At 48.5% G+C, this 12,604-nt stretch overlaps 1 protein-coding gene across 4 annotated transcripts in view; it reads left to right on the top strand.

Moving 5' to 3' along the window:
• Positions 1 to 12,604, top strand: part of Ppp1r13b (protein phosphatase 1 regulatory subunit 13B) — an 86,277-nt gene that overhangs the window by 73,172 nt on the left and 501 nt on the right. For 2 of the 4 annotated variants that reach the window (XM_037210877.1, XM_037210878.1), the window contains 9 exons: positions 629 to 809; positions 2,547 to 2,651; positions 4,399 to 4,565; positions 4,869 to 5,370; positions 6,524 to 7,290; positions 7,971 to 8,108; positions 8,177 to 8,310; positions 10,029 to 10,195; positions 11,723 to 11,922. In XM_037210877.1, the coding sequence (XP_037066772.1) occupies positions 629 to 809; positions 2,547 to 2,651; positions 4,399 to 4,565; positions 4,869 to 5,370; positions 6,524 to 7,290; positions 7,971 to 8,108; positions 8,177 to 8,310; positions 10,029 to 10,195; positions 11,723 to 11,922 (2,361 nt within the window). The remainder of the gene's footprint in view (positions 1 to 628; positions 810 to 2,546; positions 2,652 to 4,398; positions 4,566 to 4,868; positions 5,371 to 6,523; positions 7,291 to 7,970; positions 8,109 to 8,176; positions 8,311 to 10,028; positions 10,196 to 11,722; positions 11,923 to 12,604) is intronic. The other 2 variants (XM_028883720.2, XM_028883719.2) reach the window with 1 other exon arrangement.

The following is a 12,604-nucleotide window of genomic DNA, read 5'->3' as shown; positions in this document are numbered from 1 at the left end:
TTTAAGGAATCCATGGTTCCCCCATTTAAAGCCTTCCTAGCAAGAAGCCCATGGTCCTCTAGTTAGAATCCTATTGTACACCCTTTTGATCTTGGCCAATGTCTTCTACCTGGTTGTGTCCTTGCTTATAAAAGCAGAACTGCTCTCAGAAATGTAGGGGCCCTGTCAGGACTAGCGCGTCACCTGAGCACCTTGCCCTGCATCCTTACGATAACTCTTATCCTAACTATAGATATAGACAGAGTTTCAAAGAGACCAAGTTACTGGCCTGACATAGTACAGTGAATAAGTGACAGAGAAGGATTTGAAGCCATGCTCACAGGCTTTGACCAGTACCTCTTACCACACAACATGGGGGATAGCCTTTCCTGAGTGAAAGGTGGCAGCTCATGGGTTATTGGAGCTTGTGCAGTCATCATGCCAACTCCTTGTTTTTGTAGCTCACCAGTAGGTAGTGTTTAGTATGAATCAAGTTCTCTGAAGGCTCCCCTTCTACATGCTAGTCTTTCAGGGAAAGGGACTTCCCAGGTTACAAGCTGAGTGATTTTTTTTCTCTTTCCCAGCCTGACTGTCTCTTGCTGAACTTAGTATTAAGAGAATCTTGACTCTGATTTCATCCTCATTGCAGCTGAACCGTGTGAATGGCACATCATCACCACAGTCACCCCTGAGCACATCTGGTCGGGTTGCTGCTGTGGGTCCTTATATCCAGGTTCCCAGTGCTGGGGGATTTCCTCTCCCAGGGGACCCCGTAAAGCCCCAGTCTCTCACCATTGCCTCGAATGCTACCCACGGAAGATCCAAATCTGGTAAGTGGCCCCAGTCCTCTCCTCTGGGGAGTGCATGGGAAGAGAGTGGTGTGGAGGCATGGCAGCCCCTCTCTACATTTTACCCAGGCTCTGCCTCCCCCAGCTTCCCCCAGCTCCAGGTTCCTGGTCTCTACAATAACAGTGACCCTAAAACAAGAAAAAACTGTCTTGACTGATCTGAAGGTCTGGACTGTGCTTTTCAAACCACAAAGGATCAATCCCAAGGTTGCATAGAATACAGGCTTCTTTATCCCTAAGAACTATGACTGGGGTCTGGGACTAGACAAAGGCTGCCTTCCTGTAGACAGTGCTGTAGCTGTTGCAACTTCATCAGTCAGAAAGTCCACAAACTTGGGTGGGTTATGGGTGTGGCTGCAAAGCCATGGGTTAGGTCTCCAGCACCAACAGTCAGGGCTAGGAGAGGGAAAAAATCCACAAACCTTTCTTTGGTCTTTGCAGCTGTGCAGTGTGATGACTCAGGCCTCCAGCACTATGCTCTAGTACACTCACTGCATGGTGTTCCAGCCAGGCATAGGGAGCTCTTACATGGAGAGTATGATTGTTTTTAAACCACTGGATGTATGGTGACAAGCACCTGTGATCCCAGTACTCAGGAGGCAGAAGTGAGAAGATGGCTGCAAGTTCAAGGCCAGCCTAGGCTACATAAGGAACCTGTCTAAAAAATCAGGGTTTCCTTACAGTAAGACTTTATGACTAGGGTTGGTCTGTATACACAGAATTAAGAACCTGTGCCATGGCATACTAAATGTGCATATTAAATTTGTGAAAATATTGTTCTCCTGATATAAAGCCCATGTTTTGAGTCTCCTCCCCTCACCAGGATTAGTAACCAGTTTGCAGTAGTCGTTTGTGCTGGTTGCTTGCCTTTTTTTTTTTTTTTTTGGTGGGGGCAATGCTGTGTTTGAGACAGGATTTCTCTATGTGCCCTTGGCTGGCCTGGAACTCACTCTGTAGACCAGGCTGGCCTTGAGCTCCCAGAGATCCTCCTGCCTCTGCTTTGCTGGGATAAAGTCATGTACCACCACACCAGGAATGTTTGCTTCCTATTGCTTGGCACCTACTATGCACAGTGAATCTCCCGTTCTGGCTCCTTCTGACTGTAGTCAAGGGGGCTTCCCCACCCTCATGGGCCAGAACCCCACCCAGACCTCTTTATGACCAGTTATGAAAGTCAAGTGGGTTCTGTGTTCAGCTTGACCCCTCATTGCATCTTTCATTGGTAAGCAGTTGTGTGAGTCCCCTATCCATGGTAAATGTGTGTGAATGTTTCAGTGGCAAATGAGCTATGTCCTCATCTGCTGACTTGGCTGTTAAAAGTTCCAAGCTGGGTGATGGTGGCGCACACCTTTAATCCCAGCACTCGGGAGGCAGAGCCAGGTGGATCTCAGTGAGTTCAAGGCCAGCCTGGTCTACAGAGTGAGATCCAGGGCAGGCACCAAAACTACATAAAGAAACCCTGTCTCGAAAAACTTAAAAAAGTTCCAAGTTGAGAACATCACCTGTTTCCCACTCCCTACTTGAGTGCTTTGTAGCCTCATAAGGTTGCCAGAAGTTGCCATTAACCACATTCCTTCCATTGTAGCTGAAAGCAGCTTGCACAGGTTTCCTGTGTGAACCCAAGCTGGGACAAGGATCTCAGCTGTGGAGCTAGGATGAGAAATTCTCCTTAGGGGGACTCTGATCCCTGGTTGGCAATCTTGGTTCTGTGTTACACAGATGGCTACAGTAGAAGTAGAGTGATCAGCACATGGACAGTATCAGACCTGGACGTCGGGCCTGATTGCAGTTCCTCACGGCACTTTGAAAGCCTGCTTGTAAACTGTATGTCATCTGATAGCCTTGTTGGGACACTTTTGATCTCTAACACAAACTGAATCAACAATCATTTGTTTTTCCAAACTGACAAAGGACTGTTCATCGCCTCTGTGCTTGAAAGCAATACTGTGCTAATAATGTGCCTGCCCCTTCTAATCCAGTTGTGGAGTTGGGGGAAGGGGCCCATACATGGGCCTCCACAGACAACGTTGGACACCGAGGGACAGATGCTGCCATAGAAAGGGTTATGTTATAGACATATGTGTGGCGGGGGAGGGTTGCTTGTTTCTGAACAGTCTAGATGAAGTGCTGGGCATAGTGGCACACACTAGGAGGCTGAAGAAGGACTGAAAATTCTAGGCCAGGCTGGGCTACATGGTGAAACCCTACCTCAGAAAACAAGAATGGAGGAGATTTTCTGAGTTACTTATGAGGCTTGTCATAATTGAAGGTCCTTTGCTTTGCAATACAAAATATTAAGTGGCTACCTGTGATACCTACCTTGTCCTGAAGAAAAAGTTGTTTTTCAGTCCTCTCATGGCTGCTTCCCGTAAAACTTCCCATTGCTATGGGATTTCTGAGGCTACTGGGAAGCCATAAATATTCCCATGACCTCGAGAGCAGTAAAGCCCAGCCCAGCCCACCTACTCACACCATGGGCCTCCAGTTGGCCTTGCTTTCCCAGTAAGCTGAGTTTTCACCTGGGTCCCCTAGTGAGTTTTGTATAGCCTTACTCCCAGTCACCCAACCAAAAGGGAGTGAAAGCTCACACCCTTGTCAGGAAGAGGCTGACAGACTGGAAAGAGGTGATAGTTTGTGTTAGGCTCCGAAACATTTGACCAGTGCCGGGTTGGCACTGCCTTGTTGGAGCCCTGTGACTTAGCACTGTAGTTACTGAATAGTGCAAAGCAGCCAGAGCGTGCAGGGCAGCTGTGGTCCATGCCCCTGATCTGGTAGGTCCTGCAGAACATCCTGGAGCAGCTTACACTTAGAACTTGAAGCAGGTAGGACAGACGCCTGTTCCTGCTGCTCAGTCATCCCCTACTCACGGCCAATTCCTGCCCATGCCTAGCTGCTGTGGGATTGGAAGCGGGCAGCCAAAGTGGCCCACACTTGTGCCTGTCAAAGAGCAGCAAAGGCCTAAGTCAGGGCATACAGCTAACCCACAGTTCCAGGCCACTTGTGTGCACCCCTTTTCAGTTTGGAAAATGCTCGGTAATAAACAAATCTTCTGAATTTCCTGGAAACTTGGGGTTGAAGACTGGCTTCCTAATCGTTGCAACAAAATGTTAGCTGCTGCTCCTCCTGCTACCCAATCAGCTCACAAATTGTTTTAGAGGGGAAGAATTCCGCACATTAAAGGAGAAATTTTATTCTAATAATGGAAATCATACAAATCAAATCTATTATGAAGCCAAATGATGTCTTTTCATGTTGCTGTATGTGATCGTGTGTATAAGTAGTGCCTAGTAGGTAAGTGCTGCTGTGTTCTGTGCTGTGGATATTGGACTTGACCTGTATTCCAGTGTGATGCAGTCCTCACCACAATGTTGGTGAGTGCTGGTCACAGTGGCCAGATGATAGTCAAGATCACTCCTTGGGCTTATGCAAAGGTCTGTGGGCTTTGAGCAAATTAATAAGCATGCAGGTGTTGGTTGATGGCTTAGGTAATGGAAGTCCCGGTGCTGTATTTGTTTCTGGCTCAACTAATTTCAACACTTTTTTTCCCCTTAAATTCTATGCTCTTTTCAAGCTAATGATGGAAACTGGCCAACATTAAAGCAGAATTCTGCTTCAGTGAAGTCAACTCAGATGGCTGGTGGAGACTGGAAGGACTCAGGCATGGAGGGGGCTCTGAAGCAAGGTGCCATCTCAAGCCAGCCTTTGCCCTTGCCAGCGCTGGGAGCTACAGAAAAGCTGGTAGGTCATCTGGCTTTAATCTGCCCCCAGTGAGTTTCCCTGTTGTTCTGATCTTCAGCTCAAGGGTGTGAGGTAGCATGAAGACAAGTCAGCTCTGTTACTGTCTACCTTACACTCCGAGTCCTAAACAGCCACTGGCCCTTAGGGGCCTGAGCATGCTCAAGTGCAGACCAGTATTGAGCCTGATAGTGTGTCTTATGTCCTTTTGAAGGCTTATACATCCTACTGTGTGCTGTTGTAAATGGATAGAAATATGTTTAACCTTCCAAAGAGTAACTTAGTGTTTTCTTCTTATAAACTTAGGGCATCGAGATTGGCAAAGGGCCACCTCCCATCCCTGGTGTAGGCAAGCCACTACCCCCAAGTTATGGGACATACCCAAGTCCTGTGCCCCTGGGACCAGGATCAACAAGCTCCCTGGAGAGAAGGAAAGAAGGCAGCTTGCCCAGACCTGGTGCAGGCCCACCAAGTCGGCAGAAACCTGCCCCACTGGCTCCAACAGGCAACGTTCCCCAGCCTGGCTCCTCGCAGCAGATTCAGCAAAGGATCTCAGTGCCACCAAGTCCCACATACCCACCAGCGGGGCCACCTGCCTTTCCAACTGGAGATGGAAAACCTGAGCTTCCCTTGACAGTGGCCATTAGGCCTTTTCTGGCTGATAAAGGGTCAAGGCCACAGTCTCCCAGGAAGGGACCTCAGACAGTAAATTCAAGTTCTATATACTCCATGTACCTGCAGCAAGCCACACCACCTAAGAATTACCAGCCACCAGTGCATGGCACCTTAAATAAGTCAGTGAAAGCAGGTATGCTGGCTGTATACTCTCTGAAATGGAAGTTATCCCTTAATTAAGATCTATGTCCTTGCATGCTACTTAGGATAAAACATAATTCTTAGATAAAGTATAGGGTGTCAGTTTGGGATGGAAATAAGAGACAAAATGCACAGTAATTTTGCAGGCAAATCACACACTGTGACTTCCTGCCTGGGTACCCACATGTTGCTCAGTAGTAAATCCAGAAGGATAAGACTTCTGGAATTTCATTTTTCTCCAGCTTTAGGGTAACTTGTGCCATTAGTTATCCAGTGATTGGGGGGTGGACCTGCTGGACATTGCTAAGTCAGCATCCTGGACATGGGCAGTGTGAGGAGCTTCCAGGAAGGACAGCCTGGAATGGGTGATTGAACAAGGGCCTTCTAGGAAGGCTAGTGAGAAGGTACAACACAGCTCTACATGCCTCATGGAGGTCAAAGAGTTTCCCATCCTAGCTGGAAGGTTCTATGGACCAGGTCAGGGCTGCAGCATCCAAACTTGTAGTTTGATTCCTGGGTGTTAGCCATCACCTGCCAAGGACCTCCCAAGTAGTGTGATCTGTGGGCACAGTTCTGGTCATGGGAGAAACTTTTGAGCCACAAGTCAGATGTGTCCTGCTCCAAAGAGATAAGTATCTTCATGTTGCCTGAGTCAGTCCCAGACTCAGATGCAGATTTAGTGGATTTGGCATTTTTCCTTGGCCAGAAAACTAAGCAGACTTGTTGGAGTGGGAAAACTCAGGTCAATAACTTTTTCTTTAGAAAGAGCCCAGTCTTGGAAGCAAATATAAAACCCAGTTTAAAGGGAGTGAGTGGAGGGTCTTGGAAAAGGTTTGCTGAGGAACCCACCAGCAAACCAAAAAAAAAAAAAGAAAACATTTAGCCGGGCGGTGGTGGCGCACACCTTTAATCCCAGCCCTCGGGAGGCAGAGCCAGGCGGATCTCTGTGGGTTCGAGGCCAGCCTGGGCTACCAAGTGAGTTCCAGGAAAGGCGCAAAGCTACACAGAGAAACCCTGTCTCGAAAAACCAAAAAAAAAAAAAAAGAACCCACCAGCAATAGAAGCTTCTATGCCATCCAGTCAGTGCCAGGGAGACGATCTACCACAGCAGCAAGGATGAATTCTGTCCTCTGTTTCTCTTGTAGTATATGGTAAGCCTGTCCTGCCGTCAGGGTCAGCATCTCCATCACCCTTGCCATTTCTTCATGGGCCGCTGGGCCCAGGCACGACACAGCCTCAGCCTCCTTCAGAATGTGCTGAGAAAGAGCCAGAACAGGAAGGCCCCCCTGGACCTGGAGAAGGCAGCACAGTGGAAAGCCTGCCGCGGCCACTCAGTCCCACCAAACTCACCCCCATTGTGCACTCGCCACTTCGTTATCAGAGTGATGCGGACCTGGAGGCCCTCCGCAGGAAGCTGGCCAATGCACCCCGACCCCTGAAGAAGCGCAGCTCTATCACAGAGCCGGAGGGCCCTGGAGGCCCCAACATCCAAAAGTTGCTGTATCAACGCTTCAACACCCTGGCTGGTGGCATGGAGGGTACCCCTTTCTACCAGCCCAGCCCTTCACAGGACTTTGTAGGCACCTTAGCAGATGTGGACAATGGAAATACCAATGCCAATGGCAACTTGGATGAGTCTCTCCCTCCCCGGCCCACAGCCCCACTTCCTGAGGAGCTTGCCCCATCCTCAGATGCCAACGATAATGAGTTACCTTCCCCTGAGCCAGAGGAGCTCATTTGCCCCCAAATGACTCATCAAACTGCTGAGCCTACTGAGGACAATAACAACAATGTGGCTACAGTACCCTCCACAGAACAAATCCCAAGTCCTGTGGCTGAGGCTCCTTCAGAGGAGGAACAAGTCCCTCCAGCACCTCTTTCCCCTGTCATTCATCCTCCAGCAACATCTGCGGTGGGTATCCTTGCTAGACAAAAGCCAGGCATGCCCTTGCATGCAGAATAAGATGTGGGGACAGGATAGTCAGATGATCACAGACCAGAGGGTCCAAAGCATAGTACATGGTACCCGGTAAGCTCGTTGACCCTGACACCTCAATGACAGACAGACAGGGAGAGAAGCAATGAGCCTCCCTGAGGAGATCAATATTCATTCAGCAGAGGGTTTGGGACCATCTCAGGGAATCCACATAAGGCTTTCTTTTTTGGTTTTTCACTGTCTATCCCTGGCTGTCCTGGAACTCACTCTGTAGACCAGGCTGTCTGCAAACTCAGAGATCCACCTGCCTCTGCCTCCTGAGTGCTGGGATCAAAGGTGTGTGACACACTGCCAACCCACACAAGGCTTTCTTAATGGGATCTCTGAGATGGGATCAATAGGGATGAGCTGACTCCCTTGGTGCGGACTTCTGGTTCAGCAGTGCAGCTACCACTCCCGCCCTCTAGTCTTCCTAGAGTGGTTAGCAGCCTCACCTAGTCATCCACTCTACACATGGCCAGACCTTTGTAGAGCATCACAGGGCTGCTCCTGGGAACTGTTGCCTTAGTTCCTGCCACCGCTTCCCACAGCAGTGTCTTGGATTGGTCCTTGCCTAGGGTGGGTCACCTGACACTGAAATGCTTGCTGCCCTACAGAGCAAACGGACCAACCTGAAAAAGCCTAACTCTGAACGAACAGGACATGGGCTGAGAGTGCGCTTCAACCCTCTTGCGCTGCTTCTAGATGCTTCTCTGGAAGGAGAGTTTGATCTCGTGCAGAGGATCATCTACGAGGTGAGCCATATTCCCGTATGTGCAGCTGGGAGTTTAAAGGGCTGGCCTTCACGTGCTCTGTGTCCTAGGTGGAAGACCCTAGCAAACCCAATGATGAAGGGATCACACCCCTGCACAATGCTGTCTGTGCTGGCCACCATCACATCGTGAAGTTTCTGCTGGACTTTGGTGTCAATGTGAATGCTGCTGACAGCGATGGATGGTGAGAACCCATGGGGCCCAGAGACTCACTTTCCCCTACCTTACAAAAAGAAATGATACAAGTTTTAAAAAATTGAGGTAGGAGGTGGTGTCACACACCTTTAATCCCAGCACTTAGGAGGCAGAGGCAGGCAGATCTCTGAGTTCAAGGCCAGCCTGGTCTACAGAGCAAGTTTCAGGGCAGCCAGGGTTGCACAGAGAAACTATCTCAAAAAACAAGAAAAAAGAAAATTGAGAATCGTTAAGAGGAAGAATACCCCTCATTCATTCCTAGAAAGCTGTCGTCAGCATTTTGCTGTTTCCGTCTTTTTCTCTCCTGTTAGATACTGCTGTTTATGTTCTTCATATGCCTTATTAAGCACTGTAGTTAATTGCTCTTCCTATTTTCAGACATTCTATATGAAATATAAATCCTATAGAAGTTCTACATGGAAAAGAGCCTCAGAATTCCCCTCTGTTAATAATTAGGTGTTTGTGACTATTTCCACTTGCATCCAGGTTCAGGCCCATTGGTCTGCTGCAGGGTTATTTTGAACTGCCAGACAGCTCTTAACCTGTTTTTTTAAATTGTGACAAGAGAGCAAGGGAGATTGCTCAATGGGTAAAGTGTTTGCTGTGAAGGGAGATGATCCCTAGTACCCATGTAAAAGCTGGTGTAGTGGTACATGCCTGTAATCCTGTAGCTGGGGGCAGGAGACAGGAAGATGCCATGGCCTTGCTAGCCAGAACAGTTCCAGGTTCAATTAGAGACTGTATTTAAAAACAGGGTGGAGAATCAAATGAAGAAAAGATCCCACAGAGTCATCCTTTGGCCTCCACTTGCACCTACACAGAGTACACATGTGCATACACATACACAATTATTATCTTAGCCAGTTGTAAATAAATGTTTCTTTAAATGTGTTATAAGTGTTGACATTGCTCTGCATGAGCATCTACTATTACATGGGCCATTTCTTGATCCATACCTTGTCACCCTTTTCCAAAGATTTACACACCATCTAAGTAATTAACCAAGACTTTAAAAACTAGAAACACCAGGCGGTGGTGGCACGTGCCTTTAATCCCAGCACTCAGGAGGCAGAGGCAAGGCAGATCTCTGAGTTCGAGGCCAGCCTGGTCTATAGAGTGGGTTCCAGGACAGGCTCCAAAGCTACAAAGAGAAACCCTGTCTTGAAAAACCAAAGAACAAAAAAAAGGAGTATTTAAACTAGAAATTTGGAAGATGGATGTAACATCACACACCTTTAATCCCAGCACTTGGGAGACAGAGGTAGTTGGATCTCCGAGTTCAAGGCCAGCCTGGTCTATAGAGCAAGTTCCAAGACAGCTAGGACTACACAGAGAAACTCTGCCTCAAAAACAAACAAAACAAAAAGCAAGTTGAAACTTGGGACTCCAGAGATGCCTCGGTGGTTAAGAGCATTGAGTGCTCTTCCAAAGGACCCAGGTTTGCTTCCCAGCACCCACATGACAGCTCATAATCATCTGTACTCCAGTCCCAGGAGATCAACTGACACCCTCATCTGGCCTTTGCATGTACATGATGCACAGACATACATGCAGGCAGAACACCCATACACATAAAATTAGCAAAATACCTAGAAACCTGCCTGGCACAAAGGTATGGTACCTTCATCAAAATTCTTGGAGGTTTGTTACACAGGAGCCAGGTAGCCCTGGCTGATGCCAGACTATACATTTCCCCTCTGGTTCTAGGACACCACTGCATTGTGCTGCCTCTTGCAACAGTGTCCACCTCTGCAAGCAGCTGGTGGAAAGTGGAGCTGCTATCTTTGCCTCCACCATCAGTGACATTGAGACTGCTGCAGACAAGTGTGAAGAGATGGAAGAGGGATACATCCAGTGTTCTCAGTTTCTATATGGTACGTAGGAAAGCTCATGTGCCTCAGCTGCTTCCCCTGGCTAATCAGCATTGTGTCCCATATGCTGGCCTAGAGTCTGGCTCAGTGAGATCACGCTTAAGTGTTCATTGCCTTTACACTCACCCCAAACATCTGAAAATCCCATTTGTATCTGGGTGGTACAAACCTATAATCCTCGCACTTAGAAAGCTTTAGGAAGACCACAAGCTTCAGGCCAACCTGACCTACATAGTGAGACTACCTTAAACAAAAATCCCATCAGGAAGATTCTGTTCCAGTTGCTGAAGAGTAAGAATGCCCTGGAGGGATGGACGGATGGCTCAGAGGTTAACAGCACTGGCTGCTCTTCCAGAGGTCCCAAGTTCAATTCCCAGCAACCACATGGTGGCTCACAACCATCTGTAATGAAATCTGGTGCCCTCTTCTGGTGTGTAGGCATACATGCAAGCAGAACAGTGTATACATACTAAATAAATTAATCTCTAAAATAAAAAAGAATGCCCTGGATTCAGGAGGACAGTGGGTACAATGGTGGCGCACACTTTTTTTTTTTTTTTTTTTTTTTTTTTTTAATTTTTATTTTTTTGGTTTTCCAAGACAGGGTTTCTCTGTGTAGCTTTGTGCCTTTCCTGGAACTCACTTGGTAGCCCAGGCTGGCCTCGAACTCACAGAGATCCGCCTGGCTCTGCCTCCCGAGTGCTGGGATTAAAGGCGTGCGCCACCACCGCCCGGCTAAGTGGCGCACACTTTTAATTCCAGCACTGGGGAGGCAAAGGCAGGTGGGTCTCTAAGTTTGAGGCCAGCCTGGCTTACAAAGTGAGTTCCAGGACAACCAAGGTTACACAGAAACCCTGTCTTTTCTGGGGCAGAGTGGAATACCCTGGGGTCCCAGGAGTGGGAGCTGCATTTAGCCAGGCAGCACTGGTCTACACACTTGCTGTTGGGTGCATGACTTGAAGCAGGGTGATTCCACTTCTGTGCCGGCTTGGGGCCATCTACACACCTCAAGCACCCTAACTAAGTTGCTGTAGCCAGTGTAAGAAATATAGGAGCTCAACCTGTCCTCTGTTAAGTAGTTACAAGTCACTGGTTCCACATACAACTCTGTGAAGTTACTCTGTTTGGCTTAGTGGTACAAGCAATAACAGCCAAACTACCCTTGATACTGAACTCCCACAACAAAGGCAGGCAACAACATTCTTGGGTATTAATGAAGCTGGGCAGGCCCAAGGGCCCTGGCAAACCCAGCCCATGTGAGGAAGAGGCTGCTGTCACATAGGCTCCCGCTAAGAGAAAAAGGTTTCTCAGCAGTGATAGCAATGATAGGCCTGAAAGTAGACCCTGTGTGGCCTTATGCTTCCAACACCCAAGGTGCAAGCCACCATGTGCAGCTGGCTGGTTGCTACTCAGTGCTGTCACAGCTCCCCCTACCTGATGACTGCCCAAAGTTCGCTCTTGATGTAACTTCGGGTTTCCATTACCTCTGTTGGCCACCCTCTACTAAAGCCTCTCTCTTTTTGGTCCCAGGGGTACAAGAGAAGCTGGGAGTGATGAACAAAGGCACTGTGTATGCTTTGTGGGACTACGAGGCCCAGAACAGCGATGAGCTGTCCTTCCACGAAGGGGATGCCATCACCATCCTGAGGCGCAAAGATGAAAATGAGACTGAGTGGTGGTGGGCTCGTCTTGGGGACCGGGAGGGCTATGTGCCCAAAAACTTGCTAGGGGTAAGTAAGCACTCAGCACACTTAGACCTTAGATACTGGAAGTCAGCTGGCCTTGTTGTGTTTGTACAGACATCACAAAGACATTCAGGGCATGGGTTCAGTTCTGCTGACATCAGGGTAGAATGAAACACTTTTTCCCAAGCCCTAGCAGTCTGATCTGTATATGGGCAAGCCCCTGAGTCTCTAGAGTCTGGCTTTCCACGTGGCAGAACATGTGGGGAGGTTAGAGTCAATCTGCTTTGCTCATGGTGAACTTTGGCAAGTACTAAGCCACGCCACTTAGTTCTCCCTGATCTGGAATTCTCTAAGAGCTGGGTGTAGTAACACACACTGTAATCCTAGTGCTTGGTTGTTTTGTAACCCCTTCCCTCTCCTGAGCTGACAGCTGAACCCAGGGCCCAAGCAAGTGCTCTACCACTGAGCTAAATCCCCAACCTCTGTAATCCTGGCATGTGGAAGGCTGAGGTAGGATGGAAAAGTTAACTGCCAGCAAGGGGTAGAGACCTGATTGCTCAAAAGCCTGTAAAATGGAGCAGTGTGGGTTGTCAGCCAGGCTGCATTCATAATGGTGTCTGTCCGTCCTTTAATAGAAAGGTTGCCTCTGCTCTCGGGTGCTGTGGCACATAATCACTTGCCTTGACATCTGGCAGGAAGGTTTGCCATGACAAGCACAGGTGCTTGC

This window comes from Peromyscus leucopus, chromosome 14 (genome assembly GCF_004664715.2).
Source record: "Peromyscus leucopus breed LL Stock chromosome 14, UCI_PerLeu_2.1, whole genome shotgun sequence".
NCBI classification, from domain to species: domain Eukaryota; kingdom Metazoa; phylum Chordata; class Mammalia; order Rodentia; family Cricetidae; genus Peromyscus; species Peromyscus leucopus.
This window is presented reverse-complemented; position numbering and strand designations above follow the sequence as displayed.